We start from the raw sequence: 21,346 nt of genomic DNA on the forward strand, positions 1-21,346 counted from the left end.
TGGCCCTTAATCATGATATGAATTCAACGCTTAGGGCTGAGAGTCCCTCCTACTTTCACGAGACACCTCCCTCAAAGGAAAAGCTACATTCACTAGAAGGTTCCTGGGCTCAACAGACTCAGCTGTAAATCCGTTCTGTAAGGGTCTGCAGGATGGCTCCACCTGTAAGCCAACTTACTGCCAGCCCTGATGACCTTGCTCTCCATCCACACAATTCACACGCTGACTTCCACATGCCTGGTGCACACACATGCAAACCACCACACCCACCAATTGTTTAATCTGTTACAGCAATCACTTTTATTAATAAAAGCTAGAGGGTAAGTCTGCATCCCTGATGACTTGTGAAATAACCACACCTTAAAAAAAAAAAAAAAACTTTCGGTTACCTACTAGGGGCAAAATCACCGTGTGTAAGGCTTTGCTCATCTCCTTAACAAATTCGTTCTACGGAGTAATAACTGGCATATACAAAGGCGAATTAAAAATGTGACATTTACTGAACGCTTACTATAAGTCGCTTGCATGTCTCATCTAACAGTCACAAAACCCAAAGATGCCCATTTTACAGATGCGGAATCTGTTCCCACGGCTCGGCATGTAACTGTGAGCGTCGGCACTAAATCCTCACTGAGTGAGTTCGGCCTCCTAACGCTGAATCAAAAAGCCAAGGAGTTGCCCCGGCCAGAGCGTTCTAAACCGCCCGCTGTCAATCAAAGGGAGCACGCGGAAGCCGCTTCCGGAAGTACCCTGAGGACATGTGTCCGCGCAGAGGCGCGAGCTCGGAGCTCATACCTTTGCGGGGTTCCGCGGGGGGCTGCGGGGCAGAGGCGTCCATCGGGCCCGGGGGAGGGGGGAGATGGCGCCCGGCAGCACCGCTGCTCTCCGCACCCAGCGACGGGCGGCGCGGAGAGCATGGCACGTAGGCCGCCCGCCTGCCCGGGGTGTGTGCGGCTTCACGGGGCCGCGTCACCTCAGCCGCCGCTACGGCCTGCAAATCCCGCGAGAACGGGCGCCCAGGAGGCTCCTTTCCCTCGGCTCCCTCCAGACATCGCGAGAAGATGGGTTAGCCTTTCCGCGGACTGGAGCGAGTTCCCCTGCGGAGTACGTAGACCTGGGACAGTGCGCGGACGTCCCGAGTATCGCGAGATTTGACAGTGGTCGCTGATCTCGGACCTTTTCGCTGGGGGACTCCGCGCCTTGCGGCTGGTGACCTCCAGCAAGGATGGGGATAGGAAGGGCAGTGTGATCGCTGCAAACTCTGCTGAGCTTGAGCTGGCTTTGTCACCTAGGCGCCTCAGGAGGCGAGCGCCTCCTGTGTTTTTTTGCACAAACAAGGTCAACCTTCCCCGGATCGTTTTTTCTTCACCCTCGGAAAACGACCAGTGACCGGTTCCTCAACCTGAGGAAGACGCGCACACCTCGCAGCCTGCTACCGTCTCCAGCGCTGCGTTCTGAGCAGGAGCTGACCCGATGCTGCTTGTCTGACACCTCCTAGACTAGCTGATGGGGCCAAGTGTATTCTTGCACGTGTTGCAGTGTTGATGTACTACGCTGTAGGTCGAGTTAGCTGGAGTAAGCCCCTTGCCTACTGAGGTTGGGACCAGTTGGCACAAACCTTTGTTTCTTTGCTTACAACGGTATTAAATATTGAGGCAGCACTAATCTCTCTTGTGGTTTTGTAGGTCACACTTCATGTACAGGTCTCTTAAAGCTAAAGTCCAAGTGTTAAAGAAGCTGCCCACCTTCCTAGAAAGTGGAAGAAATCGCCACTCCTTGACTTGACCTCTCCAAAGTCAGGGATGGTGCATTTTTGGAGCCTTCCACAGTGTTTTTTTTTTTTCAAGACAGGGTTTCTCTGTGTAGCCTTGGCTGTCCTCGAACTCACAGATCTGACTGCCTTCTGCCTCCCTGAGTCCTTGGATTACAGATGCGCCCTACCTCAACCAGTTTCATCTGAATTTCTTTCTTTTCCATTTTCGTTTCCTTTTAACAGCTCACCTGAATAATCTCATTTTTTCGGTCTGCACTCTTAACTGCATCACAAAGGCCCTCTGACACGTCAAATATCATGTGTTCGTAGGTTTAGCGACTTCAATTTCTTAGAGGATCATTATGCTGCCTACTGTAGGACTTTTTTTTTTAATACACTATGACTGTTCAGCAAAGAGATCTCCATTCTTTGCTGAGACTAAAAATTAGTAGAATATTTTCATAGGGGTGCTATATCAAGAGAGTCACTTCTTTGCATAACAGTAGGAAAAAAACTTAAGAGAAACATTAGGAATGTAGATTAAACTAGTTGCTACTTAGTAAATTGCAAAAAAAAAGAGTTAAATAAAGCTCTTGGGGGTGTGGTTTGAGACAGGGCTTCTCTTTAGCCCTGGCTGGCCTGGAACTCGATCTGTAGACCAGGATCGCCTTGAACTCACAGAGATCTGCCTGTCTTGGGCTCCTGAGTGCTGGGATCAAAAGCACAGTCTGGCAATAAAACTCTTAACACAGTACCTACCTGGTCACAATAAGGATGCTTGTTGCTGTAAGTATAAAATGGGTCCACTTAAAATTTACACGTTACATAGGTTAATATGTTGATGGTAGTTGGATGCCACGTATTATAGGACATTTCAGATATAGCCATTAAAAACATAGCTGGATGTTATTACAACCCTTGATTCTAAGATACTTCCTTAGACTGAACATCTTAAAAATATTCTTTGGATTGATGAAGTATACTTGTTTTAAACTATCACAGTCTCTGAAATCAAGATTATAAATAGAAAATTTAATCAAGCTTGTTTTGTTCCCTTGGCAAAGCTACTCCAGATGTACAGCTACCTCTCAAAAATACACTACACACTCACAGGATATCTAAGTAGCCTATTGAGATAGAACTTGCCTCACGTGACCCTGAAGGCCTTAGCCATCTCAGTTACATAAACATGAATTTTCACAGTCATGGCTGCAGAATGTAGCCTTCATCCACGCCGAGTTTTGGAAGAAAAGAACTATTTAGAGTAAGAATGTGCCTGCGTGAACCTCTTGATTCTAAGCATGCCGTTGGTTTTCTGATTCTTTCCCTTATCTACAGGCAGATTTAATATTTGCATTTGCACAATTCCCATGATCCAGGAAATCCCAAAACAATGACTACCAAATTAGTTGCATCCACGTAGCTGAAACCTTTCAAGAGAGAATGATGTTAAAGATTCCTCAGACCTCAGAGATAAAGCCCTGTCAAGCAGTTTACAGTCCCAAAACTGAAATAAATAAATATTTAAAAACAAGCTATCGTGAACAAGATCCAGTACACAAAATGTGCAACAGAAATAGAACCTTGTGGTTCCATGACTGTAGCTAAAGTATTTACTGATGTTTTTAAGTGCTAGACAGACAGCATGAGAGTAAATAAAAGGCTCTGTCAAGAAGTACCAGATAACCAGGCATGGTGGCATGTGTACTGCGCCTCACCCCCACAGGGTTTCTCTGTGTAGCCTTGGCTGTCCTGGACTCACCTTGTAGACCAGGCTGGCCCCAAACTCACATCGATCCTCCTGCATCCGCCTCCCAAGTGCTGGGATTAAAAGTGTGCGCCACCATGCCTGGTTCATATTTTTAATTTCTGTACTCAGGAGGCAGAGGCAAATGGATCTCTGAGTTTGAGGCCAGCTTAGTCTATGTAGGATGTTCCAGGCCAGCCAGAGCTACACAGTGAGGCCTTGTCTAAAATAAAAATACCAGATAGATTTTAAAAGAGACTCTAAGAAACAAAAATTTTAGTTAATGAAATCTAAAACTCGGGTGAGATAAAGAGCATATGAAACACACCTTAATGGAAAGTTATGAACTGAGATGTCTGAAGGGATGACACCAAATACAAAGCAAAAGATCCGGAAACTAGAAAACAGAAAAGAAAGGAAAAGAAATTCAGATGAAGGGTGAAAGTATAATTGAAGACCTAGAAGTAAAGAGTAGGGAAGAGACAAAATGTTCAGAAAATAATCTCCGATGTCCTTAGATGAGGGACATATGAAGAGTGATGTACATAAATAAAATATATCGCTAGACACAGAAGTAAAGTTACAGAATAAAGTAGCAGAGACTCTTGAGAGTCCTTTAAAAGGCCAGATTACCTCTCGATGGGGTGACACCAAGAAGAGCAGACATCTCCATAGTAACACTGAAGCCCAGGGACGATGGGAGAGTGACTTCAAAGGGCCCAGGGAAGATAACTGCCAAACTTGAACTAAGGCAAGTAATATTGTCAGACAAGACCAATGGGCTTTCACTAGAGAATCTTTTAAATGATTTTGAACTCAATGGGTTAAACCGTAAGAAGGAATTATTAGCTTTAAAAAAAAATTGGTAAACAATCACATTGCTCCACCAGGTGATGAGAAAGCTGGCTAGCGCAGCAGGGGAGGGAAAAGATAGGTCAAACGACGACTAATAGAAAACACCAAATAGTACAAATCAACCCGCATGCTTCAAAGAGCAGACATGCTGGATTAAATTTGCCTAAGGAAGACTCAATATAAATTAAATGGAGCTGCACCTCACAAGACAGGCATAAATAAAAAATAAAGATAAAAGCAACATTGAGAGTAAAATCAAGGAGAAGAATGAAATGCTGAGTACTTCGTAATGATAGTAGACCTGACAAGTGAACATTAATGCAGGGAGCCTTAGAGATGAGTAAACAATACAAACAAGAAATAGTATTATTGTGAAGTTCGGTAAAAAGATTCATACATTTGAGGCAGGCTTACTTCCAGAGCTTATTGTGATGAGACGCACGTTTCCGCTGGAAGAGATGTGACTGATAGGTTAAGAGAAAGCCAGAGGAGATTTTAAGATGACCCCGGTGGGAACAGCTGGCTTTAGGGGGAGGAAGTAGTGAATCTGAAGAGTGCGGTGTTGGAGGTTGGACTGATGGTATGTATTCTGATGCTTATCACTGGCTCACAAGATCTAGTTGCTGCCCCGAACCTCGCCTCCCCAATTGGCTGACTAAAAAGCCTACACCTGGGCAAGGCAGAAGGAAGGGAAGGAGTGAAGGTTCAAGGACTTTGCGCAGAGAGGATCTTGGGAAGGAGAAGAGACTAGCCGGAGGAGGAAGGGGGAGGAGACTCGCTGCAGGGGTAGGAAAGGGCCGTGTGGGCCCAGAGGAGGAACTCTTGAGTCCCACGTGAAAGAAAGGGCCCAAATGAACGACCTCAGCACGTATTTTGGGATTATGGATGGCAGGTAAATCAAATAGAAGTTATTAGAAGCGGATGGCACGGGATGGAGGCTGGGAGACAAAGGAAGATAATGTAGGGGGTAATATCTGCCCTGCCCCAGGTGGAAATAGGCTACTCTAAAATGCATCATCTGTTTATGTTTTTACTGCTTGTAAAAGCGGGTTAGAGAATACCACAGTAATAATAAATAAATAATAAGCTTTTATTAGGCCATACTTTTTAAACTAGCAGCAACAATACAGAAAAGTGCCCAAGAGGAAGGATGTCTACAGATAAGCCGTGCAACCTCATAGAGACCACTGCTACTCCGCATTCATCTCCAAAACTGGTCCTGGGGAAGTTAGAAGCAGCGTGGGACATAAGAGCAAAAGCAAAGCCTAAGTCATAGAAAGAAGCAATCACCCCGACGTGTTCACTGTAAACAACTCACAGCAAGTCTGGACTCCGAAAGATTATGACCTTAAAGCCGAATGAATGCTGAGGTCTTTACCAAACTGAATTTTTGGTCATTTGTCTCTTCTTGGTGGTTAGAGGTGACTACAATGGGTGTTTTTGTTTGTTTGTTTGTTTGTTTACTTGCTTTTGTTTCTGTTTTAGACAAACCAAAAGAATCAAGGAATTTTCCTACTTTCCTTTCAAAGGAATGGAGAAAAATTGGCTGTCAAAGTGGGGTTTGATTGAGCATCGAGTGAGTAAATGAACTCATGAAGGCTGAATAATAATAGAAATACTGTTTGGCCTTAGCGCCATCTTCTTCGAAACTCCTGCGCCATGAGAGCGAAGTGATGGAAGAAGCGAATGCGCAGGCTGAAGCTCAAGAGAAGAAAGATGAGGCAGAGGTCCACGTAAACCGCCTCGTGCACGACGGAGGCTACAGGAGCAGAAGCAAACGGTGCTGACGGCGGGGACGCTGGTACAAACTGTGGGACTGTGCTGCCATCAGTAATGAGCCGCAGGACACCTGCAACACTGTCTCCGCGGATACCACCTGACAAGCTGCCTGCCTACCTTAACAACAAAGCAGTCCCTCTGGACCTTTGGCGCTCTGGACTGGTTCTGTTCACTTGTGGCCAAGTGTAGCTCGTGTACAATAAATCATCTTTCTCACTGTCTCAAAAATAATAATAATAGAAATACTATATATTACAGTCTGTATGTAATAATTCTTAGAAGATAAGGAATTCTTACATTGAAAAAGAAGAAACTAAGTATACAAAATAACCCCAAAGAAAATAGAATCAAAGCAAAAATAACAAAATTAATGAAAGAATATTTTTGAAATTAATAACAGATGATCAACAAAGCCTAAAGTTAATTCTTTTAAAAGATTAATTAAATAACTACTGATTAGATGTATTAAGAAAAAGAAACATATTAGAAAAGAAAAATAGGATAAATAAGGGAGAATATTCGGAGATATTACAGATAAGTACAAATACCAGAAATAATTTTATGCCAGAGTTGGTTGAATGTCTATATCCTTAAAAGGCACATTAAAAAGAGAAATAAGCTGGGTGTAATGTCACATGCCTTTAATCACAGCACTCGTGAAGCAGAGCTTGGCAGGTCTCTGTGAGTTCGAGGTCAGCCTGTCTACAAAGAGAGTCCAGCCCAACCAAGGCTACACAGAGAACTCCTGTCTCTGGAAGAAAAAGAGAGAGGTGGGGGCGGGGGGGGGGGGGAGGCAGGGAAGAGAGAGGGAGGGAGGGAGGGAGGGAGGAAGGGAGGGAGGGAAGGAGGGAGAAATCCTAAATCAATAGCAATAAAAGAAACGAGGAACTGACTGTTTGCCTCAATGGGTAAGCTTGAGAGCCTAAGCTTAGAAATCTAGCATACAAACAGCTCCGTGTGGTGGTTGTTTGCAGGTGGAAATAGATCCTAACATATCAATGAACAGGCCGTCTGGCTAAAAACACTGTGCCCCAGGTTCAGAGAGAGACCCTATTTCAAAATTTAAGAGCATGAATGGGAAAGGATAAAGACCAACATCAACTTATGTCCATCCCCTACACACACACAGGGATGTCTATGTGTACACATACATATATACACAAAAAAAGTTCAGTCAGCTGAAAATGTCTAAGAAAAGACAGCATAGGAGCTGGAGAGATGGCGTCGCTATTTAAGACCACTTGCTGCTCTTTCTGAGGACCTGGATTCAATTCCCAGAAACCATGTGGTGGTTCACAACCCCTCTGTAACTCTATTTCCAGGGGATCTGACAATAATACATATATGAAAATTAGATAACCTCCAGGTGGACACACATGTGAAGACATGCAACATTTCTCAGCATTTTGTATCGGCTTGAAAGTTTGATAAAGACCCAGTGGCGAATGAAATTATACCCAAATGTCATCATTATATGTAAATATAATGGATAATAATATTATTATTAATGCATGGATAATAATATTAGCATGGATAATGATGATGATGATGATGATTCATGGATACTCAAATAGAACCTACCTAAAGAATTTAATATATTTTAAAATAGGAAAAGTTAGCAGCAGATAAAGCACTATGAGCATGTCTCAATGGGCAGAAAAATTTTATGATTCAATTCAACATTAGCAAAACGTGTTATAACTAAGCTCCTTATACTAACTAATAGTGGAATGGTACGTGGTCTACATTTAAAACCAGGAGTATGGTGTCTGTTGTTCCTTCTAGTCACCACTGTACTAATCAGTCTAGAAAAACAATGTTGACTATAAGTTATAAGATAGCAGAAACAAATGACAAAAGCCATTGTTCACAAACAAGATGATCAATCATGTATAAAATTTTAAAATGTAGATAAACTTTTAGAATAAGAGGCTTATTAGGGAACACAGGTCAACTATATTCATCATGCTCAGCAAAACAATTTTAATAATATAACTTAAATAATTTTTACACCCATTAACAAAACCTATAGTTAATAGTCTAAAATATATGGAAGATATTTATAAGGTAATTTTTAAATTTATTATTATTATTATTATTATTATTATTATTATTATTATTATTATTATTGTGTGTGTGTGATGTGTGTGGCTATGTGTGCAACAGTACACATATGGAGGCCGGAGGACACCTTTTTCCAATAGGTTCTCTCTCCACCTTTGTGTGCTTTCTGAAGACTAAATTCAGTTTACCAAGCTTGCACAAGAAATGTCTTTACCCACTGACCCATCCATTCGGCCTGAAAATGTGTTTTGTTTTTTTGTTTTTTTTTAAGAAATTAAACTCCAAAAATCCACTACATGTTTACAGTAGAATTTTTCCTTAAAAACTTTCAATTAAAGTAGTTCGAATTACATTTGAATAACAACAAGATAAGAGGAAAAATAGGTAAATTACACTATTTTAAGAGTTTTCAGTAAGCATGATTTAAAAAAACAAAACCCAACTGCCAGGCATGGTGGCATACACCTTTCCTCCCAGCACTCAGGAGGCAGAGGCTGTGGGATTGCTGTGAGTTCAAGGCCAGCCTGGTGAGTCCAGGACAGTCAAAGCTACACAGAGAAACCCTGTCTTGGGGAAGCCAACTATCTGGATCATATTTTTAAAATATGGGTGAAAAATGCTTTCAGGCCTTACAATGGACTTTCGCAGTTCTCTTCATATTACATAACCGATGGGCTCTCTTCGTGCCCAGGGTTGCATGTGATGTCTGTTCATGGCAGCGGGGAGGGTTGTGTAGTTCTACATTTTCAATCCAAAATTTAAAACGTGCTTAAATACTTTATAAAATATTGTTGCTGAAGTTTAACTTTTCAAAAATGTTCCGCAATGAGCAACGCTGTGGGTGTCATGAGATCAGGGTAAAGGGGAATGTTGTGGTGGTTCTAAGGTTTGCAAGCTCCAGTGGTTTGTTCTGAGTGCAAACACAAAGACCAATTTAATCACGTTGTCCTAAACTTGCTATATATTTGAATAAGACATGGGCTTTAACTGTGTTCGGTTGGAAGTAGGTTAAGGAATTAATTAAGATAGGAGAAATATGTAAAAGGCAAGTGAGTTTATTTTTAAACTGGATACTGTTTTTTCAACATAAAGCAACTCTTTCAGGAGAACTGCTGCCTCTCTCCAACTTACGCATAGATTATTTGACAGAATGGCTGAAACAGCCCACACTACTTATACACAGTGGAAATGCAAAACCCAAAGAATTCATATTTTCAGGGCTGTTAACACCTTCTTAAATTTCGATAATTCATTCAATTTCTGTAGAAAAACATGGGCTTTATTTTTCTTTCTTCTAATTATTTATATAGCTCAGTTTTACAAATAAGTTCTCAGTATCTGAAGACTTGCAAGAATGCTGCCACCCAAAGCACATTTCCCTACTCTCTCCTCGTTTTCCAGTATATTTGCAGCCGTAAGAAAAATGCTCATTTCTTCCTCTTATCAACCTTTGCATTGTTTTTCCTCAAGAAAGCTGCTCAGTCACTAAGTCTATAGCGCTATGAAGATTTGCACGTCTGTTGAGTGTAGATAGTTCTGAAATAGTAGATGATAGTTTAGCGTGGTGCAAGAGATCACACTCGACTGTCACTAGAGAAAAGTCTCTGTACTAAGCAAGCACCTAAAACCATAACATATAAACATAATCATCACACAGATGGTTTAAGCAAAATCTTCCACTTTGTTCTCTTAGCATTCATTTATATGTGTGGATGGAAGTAAAAAGAAAATCACTTTAGTTCTAAAAATTTTAGTGATATTTGTAGTGGTATCAGCCCAAGTCAAGTGGAGTACAGTACACCTACAATTTTTCTAGAAAAACATATGATCTCACTAAGCTGATTACACTTTAATGGGGGAGAGGGGTCTGTGGCCAAGTACAGTGCAATATTTACACAGTGGCATACACAAAAGATGGCTGCATTTTCCAACTAGGGCTAGGATATTGTTCAGACTCCAGGTATGAATGTATAAGCCAGTCATAATTTACATGGCTCCTTTTTTTTAATGGAAATTATTTTAATATTATAGTCAACTAAATGATTATTTCTTCTTTAATGCCATAAAAATGTTAAGCAAATGAGAAAGTTACAAAAAGAATTAATAATATTAAAGAATTGCCTGAAAAGTTCACAATTCCCTAAGTGTTTACTTAAACATTCATTCATTCAAAAAATGTTTATTTAGCAAACCTACCATGTGCTGGAAATTCTGCTAAGCACTGGAGATAAAACAGAAAGGTGGTGGTTCTGTCTTCATAAAACTTAAAGTGTCTAACAAATCCAAGACATTAGCTAGAACGGAGATGGTGCAGACTCTTAAACAATGGAGGTTGCGTTTTGTGAATAGTTTTCACACAGAGACCCATTAGCATAAAGAAATGCAATACAGAAAAGAAAGAAAAATGAAGATTAGAGCAGAGGTAGAGAATAGAATTTTAAATAAATTAATCAGAATGAGTTGATTCTTCAAATTTTCAACAAAATTAACAAACTGTGCTATAATGAACACATGAAAGAAGAGAAAATGAAAATAAAATCAGAAGTAAAACCAGGAACTGTTCCTGATTTTACAGAAATAAAATTTTAAGAGTACTATAAACAATTACTAGAAATTAGATAACATGGATGAAATGGACAAATTTTCAGAAAATACATAATGTATTAAGACTAAATAATAAAGAAATAGAAAGCCTGAATAGACCCATAAATTGATAAAGACATTGAGCAAGTAAGTAAAACCTTCCAACAATGAAAAGCCCAGAGGCACTGATAAATTTTACCAAATACTCAAAGACTAATTAATACTGATCATTCCAAAACTCTTTTAAAAATTAAAAAAGCCTTCATAGTTGGGCAGCAGTGCTGGACGCCTTTAATCCCAGCACTAGGGAGGCAGAGGCAGGTGGATCTCAGAGTTCAAGCCTGATCTACAGAGCGAATTCCACAACAGCCAGAGCTACATGAAAAACCCTGTCTTGAGAAACAAACAAACAAAAAGCCTTCATAACTCAGTTTCTGCATCATCCTATTATCAGAAAAAGAGAGAATCTACAAGAAAAGAAAAGATCCATTTATATTCCTCAACAGAATACTTGACAACAAACTTAACAGCATATTAAAAAGGACTATATACCAGGACCTAGTGGGTATTATTCCTGGAACTCTGGAATGGTTCAGCATCCAAAAATCAATACACCACACCACACTAGCAAACAAAAAGGAAGACACAGTCTTGATAGGTTGTGATCATATGGTGGGGGAGGAGGCCCCCTTCTGTCACAGGCCTAGGGGAGGGGAATAGGGTGAAAGAAGGAGGGAAGGGGGGGGATGGGAAGATACAAGTAAGGGGATAACAATTGGGTTGTAATCTGAATAAATTATTTAAATAAAAAATATTCAAAAAGAAAAAAAAGAATTTAATGAGAATTAGAGCTGGGAAAAAGAAAAAAAAGAAGAGACTCCAGCTGTCCCCACACTCCAAGGCCTAGGACCAACCCATCTCCTCCTCCTGCTCCTCCCCCTGCTCCTGCCCCTCCTCCTCTTGCTGCTGCTCCTCCTCCTTTTCTTCTTCTTCCTCTTCCTCCTGTTCCTCTTCCTCCTGCTCCTCTTCCTCCTCCTCCTAACAGCCTCGAGGGAGGCTATTACAGAGAGGCACAAACTGGTCAAAATGTAGAGACTAAGTGACCATGGGGTGCCTAGCCCCAGTTAGTACTTCTACAATGCAGTCTTACCACTAGACCTAAGGCTCGTGGAGCATCACAGAAGACGGGGAGGAAAGACTGCAAGGGAGGCCAGAGCACCGGCTGCTGGATAATGTCTTCTATAGGGCAAGAATTTGTGTGTGTGTGGGGGAAGGGGTTGATATGCTCAAAATGCATTGTACTCACGTATGAAATTTTCTGGGAAAAAAATAGACAAAGAATATATAGAGGCAGATTTAAATAAATGTACGCACGCCTTTAATCCCAACACTAAGGGAGGCAGAGGCAGGCGGATTGCTGTGAGTTTGAGGCCAGCCTGGCCTACAAAGCGAGTCTAGGACAGCCAAGGCTACACAGAGAAACCTTGTCTCAAAAAACAAAAAACAAAACAAAACAAAAAATGTAAACCTAAGTGGCCAAAGAATATTTTAGCAGATGATCAGATTCATGAAAAATCATTAATTAGCCATCCATGAGATAAGCCAACACTTGAAAAATCATGTGAGACCATATAGTAAAACAGCGCCCTTGTACACACTGCTTAGGGAAAGCAGAATTTAACTACCAGTCAAATTCAGTGCTCATCAACTTAAATTCCTAACATGATACAAACCTAACACATCTGGGAAGCAGGAGTCTTAATTGACAAAAAAAAAAAAAAAAAAAAAAGGGAACATTTTCTTGATTGATGATTGATGTGGGGGTGCCCAGCTCACTGGGGGCAGCCCCACCCTTGGTGAGGTAGTCCTGAGGTGCATAAGAAGGCCAGCTAAGCAAGCAAAGAGGAGCAGGCCACTCAGCAGCATTCCTCCATGGTTTTTTGCTTCAGTTCCTGCTTCCAGGTTCTTGCCCTGACTTCCCTTGGCCGTCGACTGTGACCTGATAAGTGTAAGCAGAACTAAACGCTCTCCTCCCCAGGTTGCTTTTGGTCATGGTGTCTATCACAGCAGTAATAGTCTAAGACAGCCAGACAGTTCTCGTGTAACGTGTTGACGCAAGAAACCATGCCTCTGGTAGTCAGGTGGCACACCGCAGTAGCCCAGCATTAACTCTTGCTGTAAGCTGAAGGAGCAGGTGAGGAGAATGTGATGCCTATTACGGAGCATCCTCGGGCAATTGGAACTAAGCGATGCCCTAGAGCAATAGTAACAGATCTTAAAAACTTGCTGCCAAATAAGTAAGTCTTGGATCTATTAAAATACAGTACAACCCGACATTTTGGGAGAAGAAAATGCAGACAAGCATTGCTTTAACAGAGGTCATGTTCTAAGGAACACGCTGCTAGGCAATTTTGTCATGATGTGAACATCGTAAGACTACATTTACATGAACAGATAAAGCATGATGACGCGGTCTTCTGAGACCAGCATCGCATGTGCAGTCTACTGGTCAAAGTGTCATGCACGCACCACTATGCATCTGTGACATATATATCAAACTTGTTGAACAGATACACATGGGAAGGTAAAGGAGAGGGGTAGTGAGGAATGAAATGAGAAAGGAATCAATACCTGACGTAGTTCCTTCTGGAACCCTAGTAACTGTAGTATGAGCCAAGGAATACTATTAATGCTAGTTTCTGCCCCATGATCAGTTGGAAAGATTGATAAGGTGTGATCTCTACACTTATAAATGTACGATGTGATAGAGGAAGACTACACAAAATATACTTAATCACATAGTAAAAAATACGCTGAATGGTAGCAACCATAAATAAATAAAATCAGACAAGTGCCGTCAGGTATCCTGGAAGAACAGTGCCATTCTGGATGAGGTGGAGTTTTTAAATGGCAGTGAAGAATGGTTATATTTGATATAGTAAGGACAAATGTCATTCATTAAAAAATAAGCAGCAAAATCAGAAAGTAGAAAAGGTTTGTAGGAACTGTAAGAAAACAAACAAACAAAATCTAAGTTTCCTGGAAGGAGATTAGCCTCAGGATCTTAAAAGGGGAGGCTGAGAGTCCAGTGACCCCCAAAAGCAGTAGAGTGATACTGTGGATTTACCATCAAGTTGGTGACATCCTAAGGACAGAGCCATGTGATGCTCCCAGTATACCTAAGCTGAGCTGCCAAGGCCATTTGATTGTTGGCAATGGCTCTGGGCATCAAACATGGCTCCTTGCCCTCTCCTTGAACTTTCATTTGACAGACTAATTTAGCCGATTGAAGCTGCCTCCAAGAAACAGTGAAAACAAGACTTGGGAAATCCCCGGAGCCTAAAATTAACCTCTGGGTATTCTCAGTTTTTGTTCTGGCAACTTCATTGGGTTTCTGTTCCTATTTCCACACTAAACATTTTAGCCTTCGTACTGGGCTTCAGATTTTCAAGTTCAGCATGTATACATACAGTGGGTATGAAGACCAAGCTTTGAACTAAGTCAACAACTAAAAGGAACATAGGTATTAAATAGATGAACATGAGCCTTAGGTTCCCTGGACCAGGAAGAAGGCAGGCCATGAGCCCCAAGTCACAGATACCTGAGAGCAGATGAGTGCCACTCAAGATGGCCACCACTGAAGAAGCTGGTCTGCCCTGTAAATTTATCTTTAAGGTTTGACAAATTATGACTCTGACATAAACTATGGTGGCCCCTATTTGGCCACTTCCCCCTTGGTGAGGAGGTCTGGTGGCACTCAAAGGAAGGGTAAGCAGGCTACCAGGATGAGACCTGATAGGCTGAGATCATATGGTGGGGGAGGAGGTCCCTTCTGTCACAGGCCTAGGGGAGGGGAATAGGATGAAAGAAGGAGGGAGGGGGGAATGGAAAGATACAAGTGAGGGGATAACAACTGGGATGTAATCTGAATAAATTATTTAAATAAATTTTTTTTAAAAAAAATAAAGTTTGACAAGTCACAGAATGCTAAGAATTCATCTCAGTTCTTCCATCTTCTCTGGATCCTCAGGTGTAAACATCTATGTAACAGTGTTTTTTCTTTTTTCTGTGCAAAGCTTTCTATCATTAAGAGCTCTAAAATCCCTAATCTCACCCAGTTCTCTAGAAACTGAACTCTAGTATTTAAATATGCCCTCCCTGCCACCTTTTTCCTCCTGAAGATTTTCTGCAGTTTGGTTCTCTTTGCCATTAAAACTCTGAAATTCTTACTGCCAGTAGTAGGCTCTGCCTCACCCCAATTAGAAGCAGAGTGGCTACAGGAGCAGAGCCTGGCATGGTGGTTCATAATAACCCAAAGTCAAGCAGGTTCTAGTAAGTTACAGTGCTCATAAACGCAATCTAGTCTTTGACATTTTGTTTCACATTTCCATGTTATCATTTTCCTAACTGTGATTCTGTCAATAAACACTTTCTGAATGTCTCCTCTGTAGCTGGGCCAGTTGTGAGTCAAGTGGCCAAAAATCAGTTGGGTTTTGTTTGTTTGTTTGTTTGTTTGTTTTTTGGAGACAGGATTTCTTTGTGTAACAGAGCCTTGGCTGTCTGGACTCTCTCTGTAGACCAGGTTGGCCTCGAACTCACAGAGATCTGCCTGCCTCTGCCTCCCAAGTGCTGGGATTAAAGGCATGCACCACCACCTTGGTTTTAAGTCAATAACAAAGAATGAATCTAATATCTCATTTGCTAAATTCACCATATTTACCAAAGTCTTTTTTTAAGAAAAAAAAAACATCTTCAATATAGTAAATGCATGTGCTCATGAGGAGAATTTAAGGAATATGTACTTTGCAGCAAGTGAGGTTGTAAGGGTTTAGTGCTCCACTTCAGTTTTTAAAGGATTTGTTTGTATTATTTCTTGTGTGTATGTGTATGTGTGTGTGTACATGAGTATACACATGCACATGCGTGTAGGTGCATATGAGTGTAGGTGTTTACTAAGGTGAGGAGAGGGTATCAGATCTCTGGGAACTAGAGTTCTCAGTAGTTGTGAGTTGATGTGTGGGTGCTGGATCATCTCTCCAGCCCCACTGCCCAGTTTCTTAACATGGTTTCACAGCCCCATATGAAGTCATATAACTGAACTCTAGGGTTGTGAGCAATTTAGCATCACTAAGAGGTTTCTGAACACAGAATGACCAAAACTCAATTCAGAATCAGTCGTGTAAGAGTCCAGAGAGCTTCAGCCAGCACTCGCCTATGTGTCTTTGCAGAAATTCACGGCAGCTTTGGTTCTGAACACACAGCTCTGCTGTTTGCACAATGAGTCTTGCTACCTAGTCCCAAAAATGGTGACTGAGATAACTCAGCTCAGAGTTGAGACTTAAGAATTTCAGTGTTTTTACTGTTAATACAAAGTTTTCTAACTTTATAGAAACATGGTAGCTTAATTATGGAAAATAAAGTGTATTTCTCTACTGTCATTCCGCAGCAGGTAAGTATTAAATTAGTATGTCTTTTGAGTGGATTGTGCTAAAATGCTTGATTTTAAAAATTGCTTGTGTCCTGACTTGACCTTCCTAGGAAATATTCAGTGGGTTTGGCTTGAGACTCAGACAGGATTTCTGAATTTGTGAAATGGCCCTAAACATTCTTCTGTGATTTTGTACAATGTGTTTATATAAACTGAACATCTTCAGCATTGACGATTTTAAAATCAAAATACTGATTAATCTTGGGGAGGCTCCACATCCAACAGTGTCAAATAATTGGCTAAGAGTCACTTCTCTATGTTAAAATAAGTAAGCACACCCGTCTTGTTAGTGGGCACATTTGTTCCTGCCTTTATTCAATGGTAGGAGTTATGCCAGGGAACTGCTTAAACTGATTACATATAAGACAGATACTAGGACTAGATAACACTCAAGAAGCCAAAATGACTTTCATGTGGTTGTTCACTGTTAACTTTTAAAAGAAAAACTCACAGAAGACTGATCTCTACCGAGCAGTGCTCTGCAAGGGCTGACCAGTTTCTTCAGAATTCTGTACATGAGTGATCATGTGGATGACACCTTCTCTTTCTGCCTTTCTCTGTACAGTAAACGTGACAATCCTCAGTCACAGGTGATACAGAGTAACTTCGACTGTGCATTCTATTGATTCTTGTGCCACTGAATTTACATCCTGGTCCAGAAACGTATGCAAAGTCTCAAGTCAGTACACCTATAGCCCCAAGCCCATCCAGTTAAGAGCTGAATTTTGAAAAGACTAAACTAAATATTATCCATAAACAATCAAATCAGTCGGAAGCATGCACTCCTCATCCCAGGAGCAGTTCAGAGAACTCAGTTGTCACTGTAATATGTCTGTAATAAACTTGCTTGACTTGAAGTCACACTGAAACCTTAAGATGTTGCTTTTGCCTATGCTCATGGATTGATTAAGATGTTCACATTTGTTTAGAGACTATTTTACTTCATGGTTCTCACTGTTCATAGCGTGTATTTTTCCTCACAATGAAAAAAAATTGCTGAAGAATTTTTGTCATCTTTAACAAATCAAATTCCTCATTTTTAGGTATCGCTACAGTCTTTTCTCCATATAGTCAGGCTTTACCCACCTATACTATAGACGAGTATGTTTAAGTATAAGTCACACAACAGAGAAACATAACACATTAAAAAAGATGGCCTACTAATAGGAAAAGAATCACTCATTTTTATGGGCTAATAAGATGATCCATTGAGTAAGATCACTTGGCACCAGTGCTGCCAACCTGAGTCGGAGCCCTAGAACCCACAGGAGGAAGGAGAGAACCAACACCCACAAATTGTCCTCTGTCCTCTAACTACACGCAGCGATACACACACCACATACAAAACATAAATAAGTTTTTAAAACACAATCATTTTAATGTAGAATACCAAATTCTAAATGAAAAGAAAAAAAAGGATGATTTATAAGAATGTAAAGGGTTTGCATATAAGCAGTGTGACTCATCTGGCGACAATGTGCTACATATTTTGCTAAGAAGGCATAGAAGAAGCCATAGATAAGGTTGCACTTGTATACTGAGACCCTAGAAAGAGTTTGCTGGATAAGGGCTTTATTACATGCAGTGATTTAAAAAAAAAAAAGCCAATACAAGAGGCTGCCAGCATAAGCAAATATTTAAGATGAATATGAGCACTCAGCTTAGAGTTCATATAAAATATACTCAAGAGATGAACTAATTCAATGACATGATGAAGAAATAATCAAATCCTTGGAATATGAATCATTGTACAAAATAAAGCCATGATTTACAAATTGAGCATCAAAAAGAAAATGTGTGTAAGAGAGCATACGTGTGCTTGGGTGCAAGATAGAACATTGTTGAAATTAGAGGAGACTGAGACACAATGATAAAAGCCAGTATCTAAAGCTTGACTATTTTAAAAGAATATTGCAGCATTATATACTTTATAAAATACATTAGGGACACACGAGGAAAATTGGATGTAACTGGGGAATAGATAACATTACAAAAGTATTTATTTTGAGAGGCTGTGTTGATATTGTAATTACAAAGCAAAACACACTGCTTTTATTTAGAAGCTGCTCCTGAAATTTAGGGTAGAGTATCAGTATGTCTGCAATTCATTTTAATGTAGCATCACTAAGCCCACGTACACACACATGCACACATGAAAAACTACTGATGTTTTAACATTTAATGTTAATGAATTTAGATGACAGAGATATGGGAATATGAGCCTTTGGTTGTGGTTTGTTTGTTGTTTTGTTTTTCAAATTTACAACGTAGTAAAAATGTTTACAATAAAAATTGGGGGAAATATAAAACCTTTTGCGGGGGGGGGGGGGGGTTGAGACAGGGTCTCTCTGTGTTAGCCTTGTCTGTCCTGGACTCGATTTGTAGACCAGGCTGGCCTTGAACTTACAGAGGTCCACCTGCCTGCTTCTGCCTCCTGAGTGCCTCACCACGCCCAGCTATAAAATCATTTCTTATAGGATAGTTCTAGAATTTCTAGAAAAGCTCTGAAGAAAGTCTCTTTATGAAGGATACAGAACTGATTGCTCTCAGATCTCCCCCTGAGGTGAACAGCCAACCATCAGCAGATGAGAGATAAAGAGAGGAATGCAGACGCCCTGAGTGAAGGGCGTGCTAGGAGGAAGCCCACCATCCTGCACAATTACTACAGAATAACAAAAATAATGAACTGGGCGTGGTGGCGCATGCCAGGCAGGCAGGTGGATCACTGTGAGTTCGAGGCCAGCCTGGTCTGCAAAGCGAGTCCGGGACAGATAAGGCTAACACACAGAGACCCTGTCTCAAAAAACCAAAAAACCAAAGAAACAAAAACAAGAACAAAACCAAAAAACAACACAAAACAAAAAACAAAACAAAACAAAACCAAAAAATAATGAGCTAGTACTCTGTTCAAGCAAGTTAGTTATGTAACTAAAAGTCCAAAAAAGTAAGTAATTATCCATAAAACATAGGCAGCTAGCCTTACAAAACCAGCTATATGCATTTCTAAATATCTTGTATTCTCAGGATGGAAACAATGCTAATAGCTTAGAAGACCATGCACTTTTAAGTTCCTGGAGGTTGTTTGTTTTTAATTATCTTCAATGTTAAAGGCTTTCAACCTTTACATAAAACTTAGGAGAGGATTCAAGTGAAGTTTTGAGCTAGTGACATCTATCAGAGGCACGTCTCAGTAACCACTGTACTGTTTCAGTAATGTAGCAAAGAAGTAGATGAACGTACCTGAGTCGGTGACGGTGTCACCGAACTTGTGTCTGGGCATCTCTGTACAGAATGCTCCTCAGTGCCACTGCTTTATAGCCCAGGCTGAGATAGACGTCCAGGCAGAGTGCTCTACCTATTCAACGTAAGGGTGAAACAGTGGGCTGAAGAATCAGTGTCACAGAGCTCCTCTCTCTACAGCTGCAGTTGGCATTTGTTGACCTAGCAGTTAACAGTGATTGAGGAGAAGCTGCTTCTTTGGAGGATTTGGCAGAAAGCAATGACAGTCATATGCCTTTATAATAAAGCTTATGCATCACCTGTGTCATCGGCCGTGGCATAAATTAACACAAAGATTAAAAATTAAGTAACTGGTGTTAAATGATTTTAATTATCCTTGTTACTATTAACTTCACAATCAGCACTTGATTATTTTGTTTTTGGTTATGGTCACGTTCCTTTGTGTTTCCTTTTCTTCTACCCCTTGTATATTTCCTTTTACTCTGCCCCTTCACTTTCAATCTTTAGTTTTCAGATCTTACTATGTGAGCAGGCTTGCCCTAACCTTGTAATCCTGCCTCAGCCTCCCAAGTGCTGGGATTGCAGCTGTGCACCACCATGTCCATCTTTTAAGATGTGCTTTGAAAGTCTCTCACAATATACTGTGATTTCCTGGGGTCATCTGCAATACTCACTCCTAGTCCCCCACAGCTTTGTCTTATACTTGGGCTCTCTGGCACTCGGATGGGTTGTCTGCTTCCAAACCCATCAGAATTAACATACAAGATTCCCAGGCAGCTGGGAAGATAAGACCTGGGTTTTTAATTTCTCTTCTGTTGCTAATAACAGAATACATAGATCAAGTTAGTGATAAAGGAAGTTGAAAACTAGGTAGAGATGCACCCCAGTTATTTGGGAGACTGAGCTAAGGGGATCATAAGGCCAGCCTGGACTATACAGTCAGACGCAGTCTGAACAGAGAAGTGGGAAAAGAGGATGGGCAGGAGAAGAGAGGAGTGGAAAGAAAAAGAAAAAGAGATGCTTACTTTGGCTCACAGTTCTGGTCCAAGGTCAAGGGGCTGTATCTGGTGGAGGATTTCTTGCTGGCAGCATCTAGATGGTGTAGGGCAGCATGCACGTTGCCACTTGTCTCTCCCGCTTTCTATAAAGCTGCCAGCACTGGGTCAGTCTCTATCCTAACAGCCTCATCTAGCCCTAACCACCTCACCAAGGCTCCACCTCCAACAACATAATCAGATTGTGTCTACTCTCTTACTACCTCACAAGGGGATTGACTCTCAACATAGGGTTTTGCATGGGATAAACTGGCTTTCAAGTTCCCTTCAGCAGAAGGTGCTTTCCACCTCATACATCAAAATCTGTCTTTCATTCAGCCACACTCAGACACCCCAGGCAGATGGCAGCTTTTCAGTTTCTTCCTCCTCCTCTTCCTCTTTTAAAATCTGAAACACACCAAAATTCTGGGTCACGAGGTAAGGGCATCTTTTTTTTTAAAAAAAACCTTGTAACAATAGAAAATCATAGTCATCTGTATTGTCTGCTCTTTTGAGGGATAGAGGCTGGCAGAAACAAGCACTTGGCATCAACATATAGACATCCTGGTCTTTCTGAAGCAAAGTTCTCCATTGTAGACTTGGCTAATTATAATCAGAGAGAAATCACCAGAGGAAACATCTGCCCAGCAACTCATTTCTTCTACTAAAAGTTGTCAAAATTGGGCACAGGGGAGTCATAATGAGACTATTTACCAGCAGTGAGCCTCTTACTGAGTCATACAGGGAGCACTCAAGATGGAGTCCAGAAGTTCAAAAGCTTGATCAGTGTCCAAGGAGGGAGC

At 41.0% G+C, this 21,346-nt stretch overlaps 2 protein-coding genes across 7 annotated transcripts in view; one reads left to right on the forward strand and one right to left on the reverse strand.

The window, feature by feature from the left end:
- The window catches only part of ERCC6L2 (ERCC excision repair 6 like 2), a 160,955-nt gene extending 141,342 nt beyond the window's left edge, over positions 1 to 19,613 (reverse strand). For 3 of the 6 annotated variants that reach the window (XM_084783736.1, XM_084783737.1, XM_084783733.1), the window contains exon 1: positions 796 to 985. In XM_084783736.1, coding sequence (XP_084639862.1) covers positions 796 to 838 — 43 coding nt within the window. In that variant the 5' untranslated portion in view covers positions 839 to 985. Of the gene's footprint in view, positions 1 to 795; positions 990 to 19,509 lie in introns of those variants that run through there. The other 3 variants (XM_084783735.1, XM_084783734.1, XM_084783739.1) reach the window with 3 other exon arrangements.
- LOC311598579 (uncharacterized protein) lies at positions 860 to 6,752 on the forward strand (the record flags this gene model as incomplete). Its single annotated transcript, XM_084783746.1, has 2 exons — positions 860 to 2,539; positions 5,841 to 6,752. One exon carries the CDS (start codon positions 860 to 862, stop codon positions 1,166 to 1,168), a length of 309 nt encoding a protein of 102 aa, XP_084639872.1. The 3' UTR covers positions 1,169 to 2,539; positions 5,841 to 6,752.
- Positions 19,614 to 21,346: the final 1,733 nt, after the last annotated feature.

Source organism: Acomys minous (assembly GCF_964271855.1).
Source record: "Acomys minous genome assembly, chromosome: 5".
Lineage (NCBI taxonomy): Eukaryota > Metazoa > Chordata > Mammalia > Rodentia > Muridae > Acomys > Acomys minous.